At 37.5% G+C, this 22,568-nt stretch overlaps 1 protein-coding gene across 2 annotated transcripts in view; it reads left to right on the forward strand.

Annotated features, from left to right (window-relative positions):
* ST6GALNAC3 (ST6 N-acetylgalactosaminide alpha-2,6-sialyltransferase 3) overlaps positions 1-22,568 on the forward strand; it is a 220,453-nt gene that overhangs the window by 84,570 nt on the left and 113,315 nt on the right. For both annotated transcript variants that reach the window (XM_026854445.1, XM_026854447.1), the window contains exon 2: positions 18,638-18,832. In XM_026854445.1, coding sequence (XP_026710246.1) covers positions 18,638-18,832 — 195 coding nt within the window. The remainder of the gene's footprint in view (positions 1-18,637; positions 18,833-22,568) is intronic.

Raw genomic sequence — 22,568 nt, forward strand, 5'->3', positions numbered from 1 at the left:
TCTTGAAACAGAACATTTTGGTAGCCTCTCAGTATATTATAAGGAGGTTTTACAGATAAGAGCTTCATCCATCACAACTGAACATATTTTACAGTTTGTTAGACAGATAGTGCAATGTGACATATAGCTCATCAAAAAATAGAGTGACTAATTTCCATTGAAAATTTGCATGTGAATACAAGATTCGAGCCTTGATTGCTTCCCATGCGTTGTTTAGTGAATGCTATTGCTGCCATAAAGACTTTACAATTATATTTTAAACCTAGGACCTAGGAATCAGACATATGTTTGAGACAGATCTAATCCAGAATCTGTAAAAATTGATTTCACATGATGGAAAGGTGAGGAAAAATTGCAAACCTATGCTTAAGTGCTTGTGCTTTTATTTGTCTTCCTTATTGTATGTGTTTACTGCCAGCTACCGTTTAGGGTTAAATACTTGCCCAAGGCCATACAGTTTGCCAACAGAGTAGGTTACAAATGAAATGACTTGTAAGATGTTCTCTTTATGTAGAGCTCCATTATTTGAGCAACACAGTCCTTCTCACCTTGAAATCCTAAAATTTAGAGATTTTTACTTGTATCCACTTTTACTTCATGGTCATGTTAAGCAATAATGTGGACTATATATAACAACAACAATCTACTTAAGTTTTTTTTTCTTCTCCTTGCAACGCTCTAGGATGTTGGAGTTTTCATAAAATGATGTATTCTTAGAATTTAAATCTACTGAGTGGAAGTTCAAGGTTCGTGCCTGCTCAGAATAATATTCCTGGACTATTGCCTATTAATTATTCTCTCACAAAAGCTTTGCAAGTATCATGGGTCAGGATGATTTACACTTCCTTGAAATTAATCTAATTAATAGATAATTTTACTATTGTAGTTTCTAAAAAGATGATAAAGTTCAACAATAATGGACTCTACTATGGATTTTTCTATCTATTAATATCTTTATAGATCAAATTTGATGATCAAATTAAATCATAGATGGGTATTAAAAACCTTTGATGAAATGGTAATTTAAAAAAAATTCTCATTTCAGTACTGTTGTAATTGTGCTGCATAGGAGGAGAGAGTAAAATGAATCAAACTTAATTTATTAATTACCAGACAATAGCATAATTTAAAAAATCAAATTTTGCTTTCTTAGTGATGTGATTAACTTACCTGGTTTGAAACTTGGATAGTTTGTGTAACTGACAAATTTTGAACTGCTTTGTGTTTTGATCAGACTGATTTTGAATTTGTACTTCAGTGGACTATTATTGTATCATTTCTTTACCTCGGATGCAATTTTTAATGGGCTTTTACTTCAGCTTATTGACCTTGTTGATTCTTAAGAACAGCTTTATTTGCACTTGTATTGGGTTTATAATGTGGTTAAAACAAGAGCAAACCATTTACCCCTATATAATAGAATAACAACATTTCACCCTAGTCAGCAGTGTAGTCTGCAGTGGCATGCTTCTGCTGCAGGTGGTGAAGGGTATCTTTTAAGGTCTTCATTTTTTTGTGGTGCTCTCTAACTGAGCTTGTGTACCAGGACTGGTTGTTTGATTGCTCTTTTTCTTTTTCTTTTTTTTTTTTTTTTTTTTTTCCTGCCTATTTGATTTGTCAAAACCCCTCTGATTCTCCTTTCTCCTATCTCCCTGTGCAGTAAAATAGTCCAGTAATTTATCCATGATTTTTCTATGTATAAAGCCATGTAGGCAATCTGTCCTGTGGTCAGGGAAGACTGAAAACTCTGAGATTTTTAACCAATGCAGATCTTTCCTATAGATTTCAGTAGTCTTTGGATCACCAAAGGAGAATACTCTGGGTGTAAGAGAGGAAGCTGCATTACTTCTCCATTTCTGTGAGCATCCAATAACAAGAAGAAGAGATATAAGTGAAAGATGAGCAGCAAATATCTTTCTGTACTTATTGTTATTTACACTGATTTTTATCATCCCTGGTTTTATGATGTCACAAAATCTTCTTTTATTCACTTTAAAGGGATGTGTCAGCTGCTGTCTCTTTGAGGTGACAGTATGAGGCTTTTAGCAGATGACCGCTCTGGTGCTCAATAAAAAAGGTGGAAGGATGAACTGAAATGTTCATAACTTTAGTGGTTTACTTCATCCTCTAATGTTTTGTACATTTTTATTCTTCAGTGGACAACATATGATATCCCTTGATAAAATCTTGATCAAAATTTGAGAAGCTAAATCATTTAGTGTGAAATTTCTTCTTAACTCTGTTAAAATGTGTAGTGAATATTCTTATGTAAAGTGACCTGCCTGTGGTAGGTTTTCTGTCATGGTGCAGCCTGTGCACAATGTGTTTCCTTGAGATACTGCCAAAGTAATGTGAGCTAAGACTGGCCATTGCAAACTGTTCTTGAAGTAGTGTAGACTTAAAATAGATTGTGATGCTGTTTTCAAGACCCATTTCTGTAACTTATACAGAAAGTGGAGATCGCTTTCCAAAAATATGACCCTAAATCCAACAGCTCCTATTATTCTAGCTGTTGTAGCCTCTTCTGTCCTGCTCAGCATTACTGAGACCTGAGCTTTTCTGAAAGTCGTTTTGTAAAAGCTTTCTGGAGGTCGTTTGGTTCCTACAGTTGATACCAAAGCTATACTTACAAAAGACTCCAGAGATAGTCTGCAAGGTAAAAAAAAATAATTTAGAAGTTATCAATTAGACAAGTCCTAGAAAAACAATGGATTCAAGCAGCCACTGTGCTTGATATACTGACAGCTCATTGGTTGGAAACAGATGTCATAGGACTCATTATGGGTATGCTCACAAGATGATCAGGAATCTAAATAAAATTGAACCTTAGTTCAGGGAAGTTTTATAGCTGATACACGCCCACTAGTGAGATCCATTTTGAAAGACTGAATGCAATACCTACAGTCAAGGAAGGTGACCTGAAATCAGAAGAACAGGGGTTGAGAAGCTGGTGTATCAGGAGAGTGGAGGACCTGCTTACTGGAAGACACAAGGACAATTTGGTTCAGTTAGCTTGCTAAAACAAGTTGAGAGGAGCTACATCAAAGGTAAATTTCTGAGAATGGATAGAACTTATTAGATACATTAAATGCAGTCTGTCATTGAGAAAACTGCTTCTAGTCTACTGACCTTTCATTTAAATTAATATTTTCTAGGCAAATACATCATGAAAAGGGGGTGTCCTAGGTAATCCCCCAAAGCACATTCTTTCCCTATAGTGTTATATATTTCCAACTGCATACTTCTTGCCACGAGAGGGCTCTTGATGGGGCCTAAGTGGAACAGTACTTTCTTAATACAGCATCTTTTTTCTTAATACAGCACCAATAAAAAAATCTGAATCTCAGTAATAAAGGCTTAAAAATATTAACAATGCTGAAATACAGCAGCCCATGGTTATTACAGCAACCACAGGAGTGGTATCATAACAGAAAATCAAAAGCTAAACTACAGGATAAAGGAGCTGATGTACTGGTCTGCAGAAGGAAAGTGTCTCTGTTTCCAGAAAGAGAAAGAATATTTAATGTGATAAGAATTAATAGAAGATAAAAGATGATTAACTGAGAGGGAATTTGGGATGGAATTAGTCAGCTAGACAGAGGAGTATATATAAGTGAAGAATGGTTAAGTACAAGACTTTTAAAAACAGTTATGAAGGGAGAAACTCTCAGGAAGGTTTCAAACTTAAATGGGAAGCTGGGGCATAACTGGTATTAAAGAAGGCAATTCCTTAAGGTCAATAAAAGAGGAGAATGTGAAAACTGTATTGCTGGGTAGCAAGAACTTGCTGAAGCAGAGGCGCTATCCAGCACAGCAAAATGGAGAGTACTATGTGACTTTTTTTGAGAATTAGAGTATCTAAGAATGCTCAGAGGATATAAAATTAGGTGTTGTAACATTCAATAAAGTAATCATAGAATGGTTTGGACTGGAGGGATCTTAAAGATCACCTAGTTTCAACACCGCTGCCATGGGCAGGGACACCTTCCGCTAGCCCAGGCTGCCCAAAGCCCCGTCCAACCTGGCCTTGAACACTGCCAGGGAGGGGGCAGCCACAGCTTCTCTGGGAAACCTGTGCCAGTGCCTCACCCCCCTCACAGTAAAGAATTTCTTCCTTATATATAACCTAAATCTACCTTCCTTCAATTTAAATCCATGACCTCTTGTCCTATCCCTACACTCCCTGATAAAGTGTCCCTCCCCATCTTCCCTGTAGCCCCCCCTTAGGTACTAGAAGGCCACTGTAAGGTCTCCCTGGAGCCTTCTCTTCTCCAGGCTGAACAACCCCAACTCTCTCAGCCTGTCCTCTCAGGGGAGATGCTCCAGCCCCCTGATCATTTTTGTGGCCTCCTCTGGATGCACTTGAGCGGGTCTGTGTCCTTCTTATGTTGGGGGCCCCACAGCTGGACACAGCACTGCAGGTGGGGTCTCACGAGAGCAGAGTAGAGGGGGAGAATCACCTCCCCCTACCTGCTGGTCACACTTCTCTTGATGCAGCCCAGGATGAGGTTGGGTTTCTGGGCTGTGAGCACACATTGCTGGCTCACAGTCAGTTTTCCATTCCCTAATATCCCCAAGTCCTTCTCAAGGCTGCTCTCAATCCACTCATCACCCATCTTGTATTTGTGCTTGGGATTGCCTTGACCCACTTGGCACTTGGCCTTGTTGAACTTCATGAGGTTTGCACGGGCTCACCTCTCAAGCCTGTCCGGGTCCCTCTGGATGGCTCATCCCTTCCCTCCAGCTTGTCGGCCGCACCACACAGCTTGGTGTTGTCGGCAAACTCACTGAGGGTGCACTCAGTTCCACTAGCACGGGTCCCAGTACCGACCCCTGAAGAATGCCACTGCTCTCCACTTGGACCTCGAGCTGTTGACCGCAACTCTTTGAGTTGGACCATTGAGCCAATTCCTTAACCACTGAGTGGTCCATCCATCAAATCCATGTGTCTCAATTTAGAGACAAGGATGTCATGTGAGACAGTGTCAAATGTTTTGCACGTAATAAGCTTTCAGGGAAGAGGAAATGGAATAAGACCAGCTGAAAATGGTGACATTTGTGCTGAATGATGAGTAACTAAGAATGAGAAACTGAAAGTATCATGTTTTAATGTCTTGGAACATTAACATCTGAAGTTGGATCTTCTAGCCAAAGAAGTTGTTGGGGTCCCAACAGACCTAGGGTTTAAACTGATTAAATATATTTTATAGCAGTGTGGGGTTACTTACATGTACAAAAGCAAGGGAATTGCAGAGAAATATTCTGATTGCTCGCATATTCAGTTTCTGATTGAATGAAACAAAGTATATAAAAAGGGATCTAATGAAAAAGGAAGGTCGTCATTAATGTTGGCATCTAAAATCAAATGAAAAATGATAAGCTGATTAGTGATGTGCATTTTGTTCTTTTAACTTCTTCAGTAATGTGTGAATGTCAAATTATATAACACTTACAATGAATAAACCCGAAAATGAAATAAGTTAGGATGGATCTTTGTGTTCCTCCCCTGACTGATGGACAACTTGTCTCATTAATCTGTATAGCAGTGTTAAACTGAATGAACAACGTTATTTGTTGAGATTTATGGCCAAAAGACTTAGAAGTTCACTGACAGAATCTTTTGCTTCTCTTTTCAGTGCACTGGGATAACTTTTATGACTTGTGGTGATCAGAACAGATCACAAACTCTCATAACTTGTTATGACTGTACAAACTGCTACAAACCTAAATATTCTGACAGAGAACATTGGCACCATGAATGGTGGTGGGTCACATGTGGCCATAGAACAGTGGAGTGAGAACTCTGTCCTGTCCAGATAAATTCCTTTATTATTATAATAACTGCTCTTTAAACAGCACTGGGGTAAAACTAGAGCTAAAAATTAATAACTATTACCTAAAAATCAAGACCTTTGAGAAAAATAATGGAAAATATTGAAAACAGACGAAACAGTAAATGTAAGAGTGCCATTACTGCATTCATTATTCATGTTTTTTGAATATCATAGATCCTAGACACTCCAACATTAAAAGTAATGCTTCTTTTTTAGAAATAACTGAGTATGATTCTGATTCTAAATTAACTTTAGGAAAACTCTGCTTTGCCTAGTACTTCCAAAGGGTCTTGGGGCACATTATTTGATTTTACTGGTGTCTCTGGCAGCTTCTCTAATGGGAAGGAAAACACCCTTTTTTAACCCCTGAGACATTGTGATGAGTTCATTAGGGTCTGAGTGGCCTTATTCTGCTGCTTTAGACCAGAGTGGTGGTAAAGAGAATTTAAAATAAATGGCCTCTAGGCTGTTAGTGTGTGGGTGACGTTTATATCCTACAGAAAGCTTGTGGGCAGAACCTGCTTCCTACATCAGCAGCAAAACTGAAGATGAGAACTTGTTTTTCATATCCAGACCAAGGCTTCACAGTTGGCAGTTAAGGAAGTTTCTTTATGGCTGTAAGCTACAAAGACACAGTATTCAGTCCCACAGACCTCACCAAGAGCATTCAGGAGCCGAGTTTGGTGATGCCGGACTTGACACAAGTGGCAGTCGAGGGATCCTGAGTTTGCAAATGAAGTAACTGATACACAAAGGCACTGGGAAGGAATAAGAATAAAATTTTATAATTATTTTATTTTTACTATTCCTTTTCATATTTAATTGTGCTTCTGTCTCTTTCTCTCCTGTAGATCAGTTAGAGATATCTCTAAATGAAGGAGGAGCAGGATTCAACAGTTGGTTTTGTTCAGTGTAGGTAGCTAGATATGCTGCCATAGAACCCAGTACCCAGACAGTAGATTATGTCTTTGACTAAAATATTTGGTAAAAATACTTGTTTCTAATGGGGTCAAGCTTTACTCTTGTTTGGAAACAATATGCCCTAGTGGTTGTTAGGTTACGTATACAAACAGTGAAAATGAGGAACAGAGCAGCAGAAGGTCAGGCAGCAGAACAAGAGCCCTCTGTGTCTGTCCCACAGTAGAGGTTCATCCTTTGTATGGGGAGCCCATCTTGCCTTCTAGAGAACAGTCCACAGGCTGAACGAGGTGCTGTCACCACTGTCATTTTCATTTACAACCATAGAAAAATTAACCATAATTTGAATGTTTTTGTTGTTTTTTTTTTTTACTATTGTTTTTCTTGCATTTAAATAAGTAAAACTTGTATGAAGGGAACAGGGGTTTGAAATAATTTTTGACATTTGACAGTCCCTCTATATTTCATGGACTAAAGGATGGAAAGCTCTGCTAGGTGCACATTTGTGGGTCATTTCTTCCATCAAAATGTTCTGGACCAGCTCTGGTAGAGTGGCTAGGAGTGCTCTCTTTTAAGAAAGCCACAAGTAGGATATATTTGCTTTTTCACATCTAGCACTTTTAGTTTTTAATGTAGATTCATGTCCAAATGTACTTTTATCTAAGCTTTATTAGACAGAGATTGATAATCTTCTGTATGAATTTTCCATAGGGTTTTCATTGTGCGTGTGCTAGTCCAATGATGAATCTTCATATGAAAAACATAAAGCCTTTTAAAGCAAAAATAAAAGCACAGAAAATCCAAATCAGTTCAATTACACTTGCAGATTAAAATAAAACTGTAATATATGTCTATTGTATCAAAACGCTAACTCTATGAATTTTTGATCTGCTTTAAAAATGTAAATCTTGGATTTGATTAGATTAGCTCTGGAGTAATCTACACTGAATAAATCTGTCTTCCTTTCATGTGATTTGTCAGTGTTTATAGTAGGTTTGTACACACAGCTTTCACCATTATTTTCTAGGCAATAAAAGCAGCCATGCAGAAAAGCCACACATAAATGTCAGGAAACAGAGATATTTTGTTGCATTCCAAGGGCTTTGAAGGTCAAGTTCAATTCAGTTAGCTCACCCAGGATGAGAGGAGTGTGATATGATGATAGAATGTGTGTTTGGGTAGGATATATATGTTACTGTCCCTGTACTATTCTATCAGGATAACAGATCAGTGAGAGATTAAACTTTACTGCTTGGAAGAATTTATTTTGGAAAACTATCAATTTTTATGATTTCCTCTAGCTCCTATTGAGAAACTCTGCAGAAATAATGAATCCAAAGAATTTATAGCTTTTAGCACGATGGAGATTTGGCTTCTGATTGTGGCTTTTGGGTGCTATTCCACTGTAGGTATACCATTCAACTGTGTATTCACAAAATAGGTCTTAGATCGTGGATTTTCTTGTAAATGCAAAATTGTATTTTGCTTCTTTCTGATGAAAACTAATTCGCATAAAATTATTTTCTTAATTCCTAGAAGTGAAAGGTCAGCACAGAAGGCAAAGATTGTCCATGAGTCTGTTCTGCAGTGTCCCACCAGGCCTTGCCACAAGCTCAGTGCTTCATGGACACCTTTCTTTTTCCTTCTTTTTTTTTTTTTTTTTTTTTTTTTTTTTTTTTTTTTTTAGAGAAGCCATGATCAATAAAACTCATCATTAAATTGAGGCCACTGCTTTGATCAGTGCTTTTACTGAGTTTCAGTGCCCTGATTTAAGGAGCTCTCTACTCAACTGAGGGATATGTCATCAACTTCTCAAGCAGTATGTGAACAGTCATTATATTCTGTAACTAAACTGCTGCATATTCTTTGTTATCTGGAGAGCCTCCCTTGTTGCAGCTTCTGATAACCTCTTGCTCATGTTATCCGAGGATGAATAATGAACAGACTCCTACATGTGGAAAGAATACAATTGTACTCAACAGGCAAGAAATTTTGTTTAAGTTCCTGCTGGTTTGCAACATTTTCCTGCGATTGTATCAGTAGAAGCAAGTAAAGTGAGGTCAGGTCATGCCAGTACTTGAAAGGAAAGTCTCTGCCAAATATGTACAGGCCATTTGCCCCTCTGTGTTGGTACAGATGTTGCACTGCTCGGTGCAGCCTCTCCTACAAACAAGATTTAAAATGTAGACCTGTCTCCTATTTTTCATTTGGATCATCAAATTGTTGGACCCGCTGCCGTGACTATACAGTGTTTAACACAGTTGATCTGCATGCTAGAGAGAAAGCTCTATGTTGTAGTGCTGTGATAATAATATGATTGTTAATGTATATATAGAAAGTTCCTTGCTGAATTCTGCGTATCTTCATCCAAAACCAACCCCCTAAAAACCCACCCTAGAAATGAATTCGCTGTTAGCAAGACGTTTTGGCTTTCTGCAGAGGGCATGTTGCTCTTGCACTGGAAAATGAACTCATTGGATAGAATGAACCCTGATGTGACCATCCCAGCAAATACATCCTTCACACACCTCTATTTGCTTAAAATTTTGCTGCCCTGAAGGGTTGTATGCCACAGAAATAATGTCTGCATCTAAATCTTGACTTTGAAGATCTCTGAAGAGATGACACTGCCATGCTGGTGTCTAGCTTCTTTATCAATCAATCCTTTTTATTTTATTTTTTTTTCCCCAAGCCCCTTTTTCTAAGCTTCCAATTGAGAAAAGAACATAAAAAAAAGAACAAGAATGAAGCAGTGTTCTCCTCACTAAAAGTAGTATGTTCCCAGCTACATGACAGAAAATTTAAAATTCCCGTTATGAAATAGCTGGTCTCAGCCTAGACTTCTCAGTAATTTTATCTTGCTTTTTATCATCTATAAATGATTATGCCTATTGAAATGTTACTTCATGTGCCAGAAACAGACAATGCTTGGAGGCATTGAATAATTTTTACTTTTCTGATGACATATGTGGCAACGATGTATGGATGAAGTAGACTAGAACAGGTTTGTCCAAAGGAAACGGGGAGATTTCTGTGTCTGATGAAGGGAAAGGGCCTTGACGAAACAATTTAGAGCCCAGTTTTACTTTGTTTATGTAAAAGGCTGTCCATGGAGGCTGTTCTTGTGCCATGCCAACCCAGGACAGCTGTGCTGGGGAGTCTCACGATCAAATGCAAAAAACCCACCCCAAACCCCAAAACAACAAAAAAACCCCAACTACACAACTCGAGGCTGGCTGAAGAACATCATCTCCACTTAAGAATAGCTTCCTGCTAATTCACAGTGGTCCTCCTTTTCTATGGGAAGAGCAGTTTGAAAAAACTATTTTTTTTCTGCTCTCTGAATTCGAATCTTTGCCTGGTAGCTGTGAAGACAGTCTTTAAACCTTATCTTCAGTACTTTTATCTTATATTTCAGAGCAGAGCCAACCATTCAGCCAGACCTTGAAAGAGCCTGTAAACCTCCTCACACTGTTTGCATCCCTGTGGCTGGAACAAGACATTAATCTGGATTGAGTTAGGGTGCATTGGCTGTCGGAGGGTGCCTAACACAAACTAAAATGAATAATGACCACCTGCTTCTGTTTTCCTTCTCATGTTTCTGAATAGCAGGTGTGCTGCGTACACCATGGCAGAGACAGCATCCAGAGCAACTTTCCAAAAGTGCTGACCTCTCAGAGAACAGTATGGGATGAAACTGGTTTGAAGGGCCAGAGCAAGAGTTCTGCCAAGTGACAGACTGGGCAAGATCTATTTTGTCTTTCAAAGTTATCTGGCCTTTAGATGGAAACTGAGGCATGTGGCCAATTTTTGTTAGCTTCAAGTCCAGCATGGCAGTCAGGGATCTTTATGGAGCAAAATGGAAGTTTGGGCTTGTCCAGATGGTGGCAGGCAATTACATTACACTTGTGTGAATTTCTGGTTATACAGTTTTTGCTCTATAGCATAAACTTTCCCCTGGAGGTAGAAGTGAGCTGCAGGCAAGTGAAGGTTTCCAGCAAAAAGCATTTTCTTCACAGATACGCAGCCTGAGAATACTGAGAATATGGGGTTGTTATAACATATTACTTGCTTTTCATTACTTCTGCCCCTGGACCGCTGTCGTATGTTTAATTTCATTTGTCTGCTTTTTTTTTTTCTTATCTAAAAGTTAGTACTTCCAGAGGTTACATCCCAGTTTAGTGTTAGCTAAACATACAAGTATGTGATTAACATCCATTCCTCCTGCTGCGAACCAAACACACTGATGATTTTACTGCTAGGAGCAGAAATTGAATTTATTACACTTTCACTTTAGAAGCCATCACATTCCCTTTCCTGTGAGTTTTTGGAACTAGAAATTTAGTATTTCTGATATTGCCTATAAAATAGCAAAGAAATGCAATAAGCTTTCAATAACTACATATTTTTTCATATATAGAGATCTGCAGACCAGAGGTCTGCTGCTATTTTATTGTTTTCTAAGAATCTTTATGCATCTGTGGGGCTTTTTGTTGTTGCTTTTCTTCTGCTTTATCCATTTTTGAGTCTATTTCTCATTGAAAGAATCAACTTTCTGAAAGGGATTTTTCATTAAAATGTCGGCAGCTATAGGGTGTCTTTCAGAATGCTTGTGAAAACTGCTCAATTAGAGATTCATTCTTATGATGTTGCCTATCATGAATATATTTCTATAAAGGGGAGAGAGAGGTCAGAGGTGTATCTGGCAGGGTGAGAGTTAATACTTACATATGGGTGGTTTTTTCTTTGAACTTTTTCTCAGCAGGTGAAAAATAGCTACAATCAGGTGGTACTTCAGTAAGTAGTAACAACCAACTGCCAGGTTGAAAGATCACAAAATCTTGTACCAGCAGTTCTATTATAGGGAAGCGTACGTCAGCCTCTGTGTGTGTCTGAAAGCTTGCCAAGCTATTGATAAGAAGAGCTGGGCAATAATCCAGAGTGTAAAGAAAAAAAAAAAAAAGCACTATTTCAGAGCTGTACCGCAGAGGCTTTTTTCCTTCCTTTTTAATACTACTTTATCATGCAGAGACTACATTAGTATTTATATAATATGCATCTACAGCTACTGATGAGGTTTGCCCTAGTTGTGAAGGACATCGATGAATTGGTAACAGCAGTTTCAGATTAAATATTCTTAACAGATCTTACAGAATGAAAAATCAACAATTTTATTTAAAGTGTGCTTCTCTGCCATGGGCATTTGAAGGGGCTAGATCTTTTAAGCTACTGGACAGCTTTCAGTTGAGGTATAAAATGAAGTAGCAGACTGGCCAAAGGCATGCCTTGCTCAGAAGTTTAGCGTGGCTTGGTGGTGCTGTGACTTTGTGGTTTGTGAAGGTTGGAGCTGTGCTAATGATGTGATGGTGCCTTGTTGGGAGAGAGGCTGCTTGTATAGGAAACCCTGGGCCAGAAGTAGACTGCTGAAGGAAATACAAATTCAGCTTTGTGTAAGCAGGAAAGGAGTGGGAGAAACAATCACTATAGGATATGGAGAACACAAAGTGCTGGAAAGCCTGAAACCACAAAAAAAAAAAAAAAAAAAAAAAAAAAAAAAAAAAAAAAAAAAAAATGTTCCTCCTTATCAGGCTTTGAGTTTAGGGCAAGAGGGAATAGTTACACAGATTAATTCCTGAAATCTGACAACACTTTGCAATTTGAAGGGCTTAGAATCACTGGGACTCTTCAAATGTAGTAACTTCTTATGCATGATAGCAAATGGGAGACTTTCAAAATACTTCAACAGTTACTCCTTGAAACTTTGAAGTTCTTGACCTTACATAATGTCATATTATTACCCAAATAGATGTGCTATTTCTGATGGGAATGCTGTATGTAATAACATTACGCAGTTACCTGAGACTAAATGTCAATAGTAATAATCCTCCTCTACGTAAAGCTGTGAAGGCTTTTAATATAGACAGCTGCTGCTCCATCAATTGTTTGGACAATACTGTGCTGATTCTTGTTTTTGTTCATTGCTCAGGTTTTACCCCAGTAAGCCTGAGTACTCTCTGCAAATTTTTGGCTTTAATGAAGGAGATGTTTGAATATGTTTTATTTTGCTGTGAAAAACACTATGTCAAGCTGTTAAGAATCTAGATACACCACCATTCGTATGGGACTGCATTGTGAATCATGGTGAAAACTGAATTATGTAACAAGTTTTCAACGAATAACAACAATAAAAAAGGTACAATGAGCTGTGTTCTTGAGAGCTCTTCAGCTGCCTTAGCTATAAAAAAGGCCAGAGCTCCTACAGAGGATGCATACAAGAAGTAATGTGTCTTCTATTCATGCCTACTCAAACATCATAAGCTGTGAACACAGTCCTGATTCAGGGTGCATCTGTAGAACCCTTACCTTCTTTGTTCTCTTATCCTGAGAAAGAAACATTGACAGCCATCTCCTGTGGAGCCTTTGAACATATTCAGGTTAACTTTTAACTTCTGGAGGAGAAGAAAGTAAATCTTCAGCTACCGATTTTATGCAAATGTTGTTTGACACATGTCTGTTTCTAAAAGGATCTTTGCTATAGAGTCTTGTTCCCTCTTTGAAAACTTCTAGGACCCCTGCCAGAGTATCCCTCCAGCAGCCCTGTTAAAGGGAGTTTCAGGACAAAAGAAATAGCTGGAAGGCATATTTATTTCCAATACCAGTGAAATCAGTAAGGTATACTGAACTAGTGTGCTGAAAGAATTTCATTTTATGCTCTGTTGTAACAGAAAGCAGCATTTGAAAGGGATGATCATGACTATAAAAGAGAAAATTAAATAAAACTTTTTTACATATAGTGGTCTACAAAATGAAATAAATTCAGTAAGTGTAGCCATTATTGTTTCAGTTGGTATTATACTTGAGTAAAAAACTTAAAAGCCTCATCAGTCCTATAATAAAAGTAGTATAATGTACAGAGATATCAGAAAAGTGATTGAGTTGTTCAGTATGCTCATAAAGGTAGGCATTGTGAAACTAATACAATATTACTGTGTATTGTGTCATCTAAGAGACTCAAAGCCCTCACGTAAGTCTTTACCTTTGATTTGTCCTTCCAAGTGCAGTATTATCACGTATCCATGAAAATAATGAAAAAAAATGAATACTGTAAAAAATCAATTACTGAAAATGTTTATTTTCAACTACTGTTTGGGAATATGGAACTTCACTGGATCCAAGGGTTCTTTACTAGAGTCTTCCATAATATCATATTCAACTTCAGGCAGTTAGCTATAATAGAAACAATAGACCTGAGAAACCAACAGAGTTCTAGAATAAAAATTTAGGAGTAGCTTCTGTTGATTTCTTTGTGATCTTAGGGAAGTCACTTTCAGCCCCAGTTTATGCATCTGTGAAATGGGTTTTTACTGTTAAGCTCACTAGGATGGGGATTTATTACTGCTTGTAAAGCGGTTTCATAGCTAGTGCCATATTATACATTCTAAGTGGTGGGCAGTTGCTCTTGGGTTAGAAAGTAGTCTAAAGATACTTAGTGCATGCCTCAGTAATATTCACAATTTATGAAATTCTTATGCTGAAAATAAATTTATTTCTCCCTGCTAGACAACTGCATACAACACAAAAAGAGTTTGTGTCTTATTATTCTATCAGGCATTATTGAACTCTAAAAAATGGTATTGTCATCTCAAACTTCTTAACACATTATGAAAGAAAGATGACTAAAACCTGTTTAGACTGTCAAGTTCTTGCCAAACTGACGCTAATGAATCATGCTGGCACTGGAAAATAGCCAAAACCTGGTGATAGTGAAGCTTATAAATAGTGTTAGAGACCATGTTGCCAAATATATATGTGTGTGTGTATATATATATATATATATATATATATATGCACACACCACTATAAAAGTACTGTTATTGTTTTATATCCATGAAGTTTTAAATGAAATCCCAACCAGCATAGTAGTATGACACTCCTGTTCTTATTTCAGTTCTTAACCATGTTAATATAAATTGAAGTTTTAGAAGCGTTTATTGATTTTGATATACGCAATAGACAGAATGAACCTGATGTCTGAGAAATAACTGAAACCAATACCGGGATTATATTTTTGGATAGATTGAGTAAAAATAGTTGAGAAGAAACTGTTCAGTTCTAGTGTGCACTTTCTTCCTGGTGGGGTCCCAGCTGTTGCAGTACATGTACTCTGGTCTGAACCATGTCCACTTTTCTTTCCCCTTTTTTTTTTTTTTTTTTTCTTTTTTAAACCATGAATGAGCAGGCTCTTAGACTTCATGTCATTAACAAATAGTAAACTCTATCAATCTTCTGCTATAGGATCCTGTATTTGTAAGTATGGTAATTTTCTTCTTGCAACTGTCATCTAGACTAGTCATGTACTACAGTGAATGAAATAAAATGTTACAAAAGCTAATACACCATGAAAGTCGTCCAGCTAGGAAATTGCTTAAAATATGTCTTATTGTTTACTCTTCACTGAGTATGTATAAAGCATGTTTATAACTGAATATAAGTTTTTTTATTTAAATGGTGGCAACATCAAAATATCTACATTAAATTAGCTGGAAAAATATGAAGATTGAGATATATACAGGAAATGTTTCCATGTTAGAGAAACATTTCTTTTGTTAAGAAACTAATTGCAGTCATGAGAACTGAAAACTAAGGCATAAGATTTTTTTCTGTGCAGACTAGCTAATTCACATTGGTTTAGCTCTCCCAAATGGTAGGATGTGTAAGTATTTAAAATGTTGATGCAGACAAATTAGAGTCTGATATTCATCCCTGTATATAGTTTCATACTTCTCTGTCATATCTTAATGTCATGTACAATTCCTGGAGTCTCCAATGCTAAATTTTAAGTTTTATCAGAGGAAAGATAACAAAATCCATTTATCTGCAGAAACGGGAGATTTTACAAGACGCACTTACTGAGAAATAGCGCCTGCATTTATTTTTTTTCTTCAGCAGGTAAAGGAGGGAGGAACTTAAGGGGAATAAATTACTTTTAGAGGTGCCCTTTAGAATACTCTTGGCCACTGAGCAGACTGCCTTACTTGATGCTTAAGAAGCCTAAAATTAGAACAAGTAGGTGCTTTGTTGTTGTTCAATATTTTTACAGTGAAATTTGTACAGCCACTGAAATGACAGTTTGCAATAGTCTTTCTCTCAAACAATACATATTGTTGGATCTCATGCCTTTAACAAAAATTACAGGAGAACTGAATCCTTAAGACAAGCTTCCTTTGTACAAGTTGATAAGTGGACATTGTGTTTACATATGTCTATTGTGGTTTTTTTTTTCAAAATGATTATAACAGATGCCTTAATTCCTTTCTGTTGTAACAATTCCTTTCTCTCATTGTATTATTCTAGTTAGTGCAGGTTCTTTCTGGCTAAGCAACAGACACAGGAAAATTTTTGCTGTTTTCTTTTTCAAACAATATTTTCTTACATAAGAAAACAAAAGGCGGCCACACTTTTTTCTTTCCTCCTGTAGTATGATGTATTTAAAGAGAATGAATATAACAGTCAAGTGGCATCATAAGGAAGGCCAAGAAATCTAGCTGCACAATCTGAATTCTTCTCAGGGTGGAGGCTCTCTGTGAGAAGCACACACAAGTGACTGCAATGTTTTCAAATTTAGAACATATCTGCACAAAATAAAGGAAGTAAAAAATGGTATTCGACAAACTGGGAAGATGTGGAAATCAGGTAGGAGCATCATACAGGGCTGTACTGCTGCTTCCTGCTGTGGACATTTTGATTGAAGGATGCTTATGTAGTAGAATGAGACTCTAGATTCCCCTCCAAATATTTGCAATATTTTAATTCTGGTTTGCAATAAATAGTATGACTAATCCACACTCCTTCTCATTACTTTATGATTATCACTTGCACTGCACATCTTGACTGCTCTTACCACTTAAAAGGAGCCTAATATGTAGCTAAACATTTCTGACTCCATCTGGTACAAAGAGAAGTGACGCAGAAGTGCTCCCCAGCCAGTTTATTGCAATTTTATGTAAATCTGTTATAATGCAGCTGATGAAAAGTGCAGTGGCTTCCTTGAATTCTGAAAGCTGTGATTGGGTTTTGGTGGCTGTGTTGCCCTCTGATTTGCTGGGTTTAATTTCACATTGCACAGCCATTAGCTGATGAAGATTCCTCACCGAGTCACATTGCCACAGTGCTTTTCTTCTTCATCATCCTCTTCCCTTTCTCCTCACAGTGACCTCATTCACCTACATTTTCCATCTTGGTCTTTTGCTGCTTTTATCTGAGAAATTGCAGCCTCCTAATACATCAAAACAGATGGAACCGTGCATAACGTACCATTTTGTTAACACTTGTGTGTGTGAATGCAGTAATATCCCTTCATATTTGCTGTCTGGTCTTTGTGATTCTCTCTGTTTTCTGTGTTCAGACACTGTACCAAAGCATCTCAGCAGTGCCTACAGGCCTTGTGCATGGGCACGTAGGCCTTCTGTGCTCACGTTCAGTAAAACTATGTGTTTCCCAGTACGTCTACTGTGTAAATGTTGTTGTTTCTTCTGCTCAACATCTTGAATTTTAGTTTCCGCTGACTAAACCTTTAGGCAAAGAACACATTCATCTTATATGGTTGCAATCACAGCTTGCCTTTCACTCCTCCATCACTATTGCAGCACGTGTGACCTTATTGCCATCATGTACAAAAGTGGTCTTAAATGTGTACTCTGCTGGTTCCTGTCAGTTGGTGGTATTTGTAGGTGGGAATTGGGGTGATCAGATTCTGTCATCCAGCATTGTTACCCTTAGGCAAATAGTATTTTCACCTCTATTTTCTGTATATATTACTGTTTAGAGGGATAGAATTACATTCAATAGGGTGATTAAACTGTGGCAAATCAGGTAAAGCTAGAATGTAATTAAAGTACTGTATAAACACGTGTAAATGATCACTGTTCCATTCCCTCTGGGAAAATTTAAATATAACCTTTACAATAGAGTATCATACCTAGCATCTTTACATATGCAGACTAACATATTTTGTCTTTAAGTAACTTGTCTAGAAGTCATTGACTGCAGTATTTAACAGATAGCTAAAAATTAGGGGAGCATCATATTTTTTGTAAGTTTTTCTCCTTCAGATTGGGGAGTTAGCCAGAGAAAAAGTTGGTATCTTTCTGTGCTTACATTCACCCATCCAAACAGATAGGTTAGAGGTGGAAAGCAAAGGCTAATTAAATACAGGCTTCAGATCTGTTGCATTATTAACAACGGAGGTCACCTTGTCTGAGATAATAATAATAATAATAATTTACAAAGTGTAAATTAATGAACCTGGAATAACGCATAATGTTGTGCTGACTTCACCAATTTATTCTAAAATATTTAAGGTTAGAGTGTGAGTTCTGTTGCACAGGAATGACTTAAAATTAAAGCACAATAAATACAGTCTGTAGTGATCATCTTCACAATAAACTTGGTGTGGCATGGCCTCAGATGGCATTGTCACTTTGTGTATTTGTCATGTGTCTAGAACAGTGATGATTTTGAATGGAGACTTTGGTGTGCATGTTTACATAAAATCTTTATTGCAAATACAAATAAAATGTAAAACCAATGGATGTTTTTTGAAACTCAAAAAAAGATCCGATTTTTCTTTTGAGCAAAACTGATTAATTTCCAACCAGTTCTAAAGGAAACTCTCAAATCTCTGAAATAAAAACCTATCAAAACAAAACGATCCAGTCACCTGTCTCCTTGTGCTCCTGCAAGATCAGCAAGATGACTACCATAAACATAATTTCACATAAAGCTTTCTAAAGTGTTTTTCCTTCATCCTACAGAAGATATGTATTTTCTATTAAAACCAATTCTGAATTTTAATAATGTATTTATTTTCTTTCTTTTCATTACAGAGAAAGTCCATTGTTGCTGTGAGTTTCATTGCAGGATTCCTCTGTCTTATCATCATTCGTCTCACAAATGAAGTAACTTTCCCTTTGATCCTAAACTGCTTTGGACAAACCAGTGTCAAATGGATACCATTTTCTAATGGGCAAAGGCAGCCTCTGAGAACTCATTATGGATATATAAATGTGAAAACACAAGAGGTAAGACCTGGTATCAAGAGCACAGCAAAACAGTAGACTTTCTTCTCTGATCCCACATAATTGCTTTTCAATGAACCTGATAGCGTCAAAACTAAAGCAAGCAGTGTTTCTGAGCAAAGTGCCTTTTTAAAAAGTGTGTTACCATTTAAATGAACATTGAATTTTTAAAATTTATGTCATGTCTGGAGAGACATTTGGGGAGAGCAGTGGGTTGGCCTCAAAATCATGCTTGGTTGTGGTGAAAACCAATATTTATACAAGCAAGAAAAATTTTCAGATTAATTTCAAGCCTCTGGTCCCTTTAACTCAAAGGGAAATTTTCTTCTGTGTGCTTGTACTAAAGTCCTAAAACAGTTTAATACTGCCTGTGATACCCAAGGAAGAAGTAGTTTATTTGTATGTGCATGGAAGAGGAAAAAGGAATGATTTGCAAAATGAATATATGTGAGTGTAGGAAACTTGTATAGCTAGAGGTTTCCTAGATTTTTCTGAAACTATCACATTAACACTTGGTAGCTATTGGAAAGCCAGGTATGTATTTCCAGCCTGTATTTTAAAATGCTTTGTCCTTTATCTGCTTTGCAAAGTACTTGCTGTGTGATAAAATTACATTTTGCAGGGGCTTTAAACTGTTGCAGTTTGTAAAATATCTAATGACACTGTTGGGTTTTGGTGGTAGTGGTGCTTTTTCCTCAGACTCTTACCCACCCCTCTCCCTCCCTCTCCCTCCCTCTTCCTCTCTCCCGTTTGTATAGTAGAAAATTGCAAAATAAGCTAACATAAAAAAAATAAACTAACATTAAAAAATTAACTCATTCTAAAAGTTGTTTCTGAGCAGTTGCAGCACTGTCAGTCATGAGAAATGCTGTCAGGCTTATGCTTCCTGCTACTTTTTTTTTTTTTTTTCTTTATAAAATTGCAATTAGTTTATTAATGAAATTCTTTCACATAATGGTTTTTACAGAGAATGAAAATACTTTAGCACTTCATGATATTCAGTCCTATAGGTGTATTGGAAAAGTTAGTTATTATTTTATCTTTAGTGTGTTAAATATGAAAATCAGGAGACAGGGTTATAGTTTTTAGGAGGCAGCTTCCTTTAAAATTCTGTAGCTTTTAATTATTGTCCATGTACAATGCAGCACTGAGTATATTGGAGTCCAAAGTACATTGTCTACAGAGCAGAAAAAGGACAAACACCTGAAAAGGAATCTGTTGGAGTCAGGGTGTGAATCCCAGCCCCAGTAAAATGAATGGGAGCTGCTGTTGAATTCAAAAGGGCTAAAGCTCCATCCAGCATATCTTAAATACAAAAGGACAAGGAACCCACTAAAAATGAGAGGGCAGTGTGTTCTGCATGTCCCTGAGTTATTGCCACAGTGGCAGGCATGGAATCTGAATGAGGTAGACCTGCCACGGTCACTTGATCACTATCAGTCTGAACTGATAACTGGAGAGGAGAGGAGCATGCTAATCTATTTTTATTCACCATTGCTTTCATCAGGGGTTAGATGTAGCTTGTGGGAGCCTTAATTCATTCTTAAATTTGGTAACACACTTGGAAGTTCTAACAATAAATGGAAATGAATGTCCCGAAAGTTGGTGACCAGTATCGATTAGTAAGACGTTTGTCTTAATTTAGCTTAGGTCATGAAGGACTTCTTAAACTTAGTAATTTTAATTGTTTTCCCCCTTGTATTTGCAGATTACATTAATATTTGCTAATTAAAATGATAATGAAGAAACTGAACATGCCTTGCTAATTGTGAACGCACTATCTTCTGACTTAATTATTCCCTGCGTGAAGGAAATTTTATTGTGCTGCCCATGTGAAAAGCTTTTACACAGCTCATTTTCCTAACTCTCACTTAACAGCTTTCTCACACTACAATTTTTATGACATGGATTGCTTTATAAAAAAAGCGTTTGTGTACTATTTGTATTAAAATGGCCAGCAATTCTCAATTGTTCATAGAGATTAAAATTACAGATCTCTCATTTCTGTCTAAGTGCCAAATACATTGAATTTATGCTCATTTCATAGAATCAAGATATTATTTTCTAGTTTTTTAAGCTGCTATGGTATGTAAGATCAGTAGAAGGTCCAGTCTGTGAGTGCAGTTAATACCATTAACAAATGTGGCCAAAGTTTTTGTAAAATGGGACACATGCCATCTCATCAATGGGCAAGGACCAAAAGGTGATGAAACTATACCATAATGAATTACCAGAAAATTATGTGATGGAACGGAAGATAGGTTAGAAGGCTTTTAAGACAAAAATTTTGGCTTTCTCTTTGCTCTTTTGTTGAGAGAATCTTTGCACACCTGTTGAATGTATTCATAGTCTTCTAGAGTGTCCTTTGAAGCCTGTCACCCCACTGTGTCCTACATGTCTCCTGCTGTCTGATAGCACTCTTTCCTGTTCCTCATCCACTTCCAGCATGCTTCTCCTTCTTTTCTTCACATTTGTTCTCTGTTCTCCTTTACCTGTTCCTCTCAGGCTCCACTCTGAGGCCTGGCTACTTGCAGTATGCCAGGGTGCTCTAATCCCAAATTCTTAGTGTACTTAAACAGTACATATACAAGGTTGTTTTGCTGATCAGGGATACCAATTAAACTCAGACACCAGAGTGAAGAGAGTGGGCGTATTTTACTTAAAATAACTAAATAATGTAACAGAACAATACAAAAAACACAGTAAGAAAGGACAGAACAACGGGCATAAAAATAGGAAAATACCGTGTAATGCGTCAAATCATTACTACCTGAGAAAAAGAGTAGTGGTTAAGAAAAATCCATCACCACTTGCATACTTTACCATCATCCAGACCCGCAGTCGCTGGGGAGCCCCGATTACAGCGAGGGTTTGGAGAATCTTTCCCTGCAAGTGGGAAATCCTGCGCGGTGCCTCCACCCATAGGTGAGGCTGCCAAAGTCGCTGTGAGCGGGCCCAGCCTTATATACCCAAAAATCAGCAAGGCAGAAGAGCTGGCACCTTTGTTTTAAGCGGAAATACCTGGTTTCAGTCTCACATTAGGTTCCCCCCAGAGCCTATCCAGGGCTCAAGGGAGAAGCCAAAGGAGTTTCTCTGCTTATCTGATGGAATTATGTGCAAGGTCTCACATCAAGTGTTGGGGACAGACACCTGCTTCCACGATTCTGTTATTCTGTTCACATACAAAGGAGGGGAAAGATGCATTCAAAGGAGCTACATCACATCAGGTCACTTAGGCAAGCACCAGCCTCCATGACTCTGTTATTCTATTTGCATACAAAGGAAGGGAAGGATACAGTCAGGGTAGCTACATCCTCCATGCGTATTTCATTAAGGATTACATTCCGGGTTAACAGTTTCAGCTCAGGGCCTGTTGCTCAGGCTTCAACACTCCCACCTTTTACATCAGGATAGGTGGTTTATTATAACTTCGTATAATACCAGTTGGCATAATTGTTACCAGTTATGAAATATACAGGATTCATCTATAGGTCAACTCTGGCTTGGGCCTATTGTCCAAGCCTTAGCACTTCAAAGGTCAACAAAATCAAGTGGAGTAGTTTACCACCAACTCAGTCAGTCATCTAGCCTCCCTGTCACGTCAGAAAATCTAGATGAACTACTATTCTATCTTTCTTGTCCCTCCCTTGCATATTTACTTTCTGAGGAAAAGGAAAAAAAACCCAAGACTTTAATCCATATGAAAAATTTGAAGTTAGGAGGATTCTTCTGGGGTAAG

The sequence above is a fragment of the Athene cunicularia genome (genome assembly GCF_003259725.1).
Source record: "Athene cunicularia isolate RWA chromosome 8 unlocalized genomic scaffold, athCun1 chr8_part1, whole genome shotgun sequence".
NCBI classification, from domain to species: domain Eukaryota; kingdom Metazoa; phylum Chordata; class Aves; order Strigiformes; family Strigidae; genus Athene; species Athene cunicularia.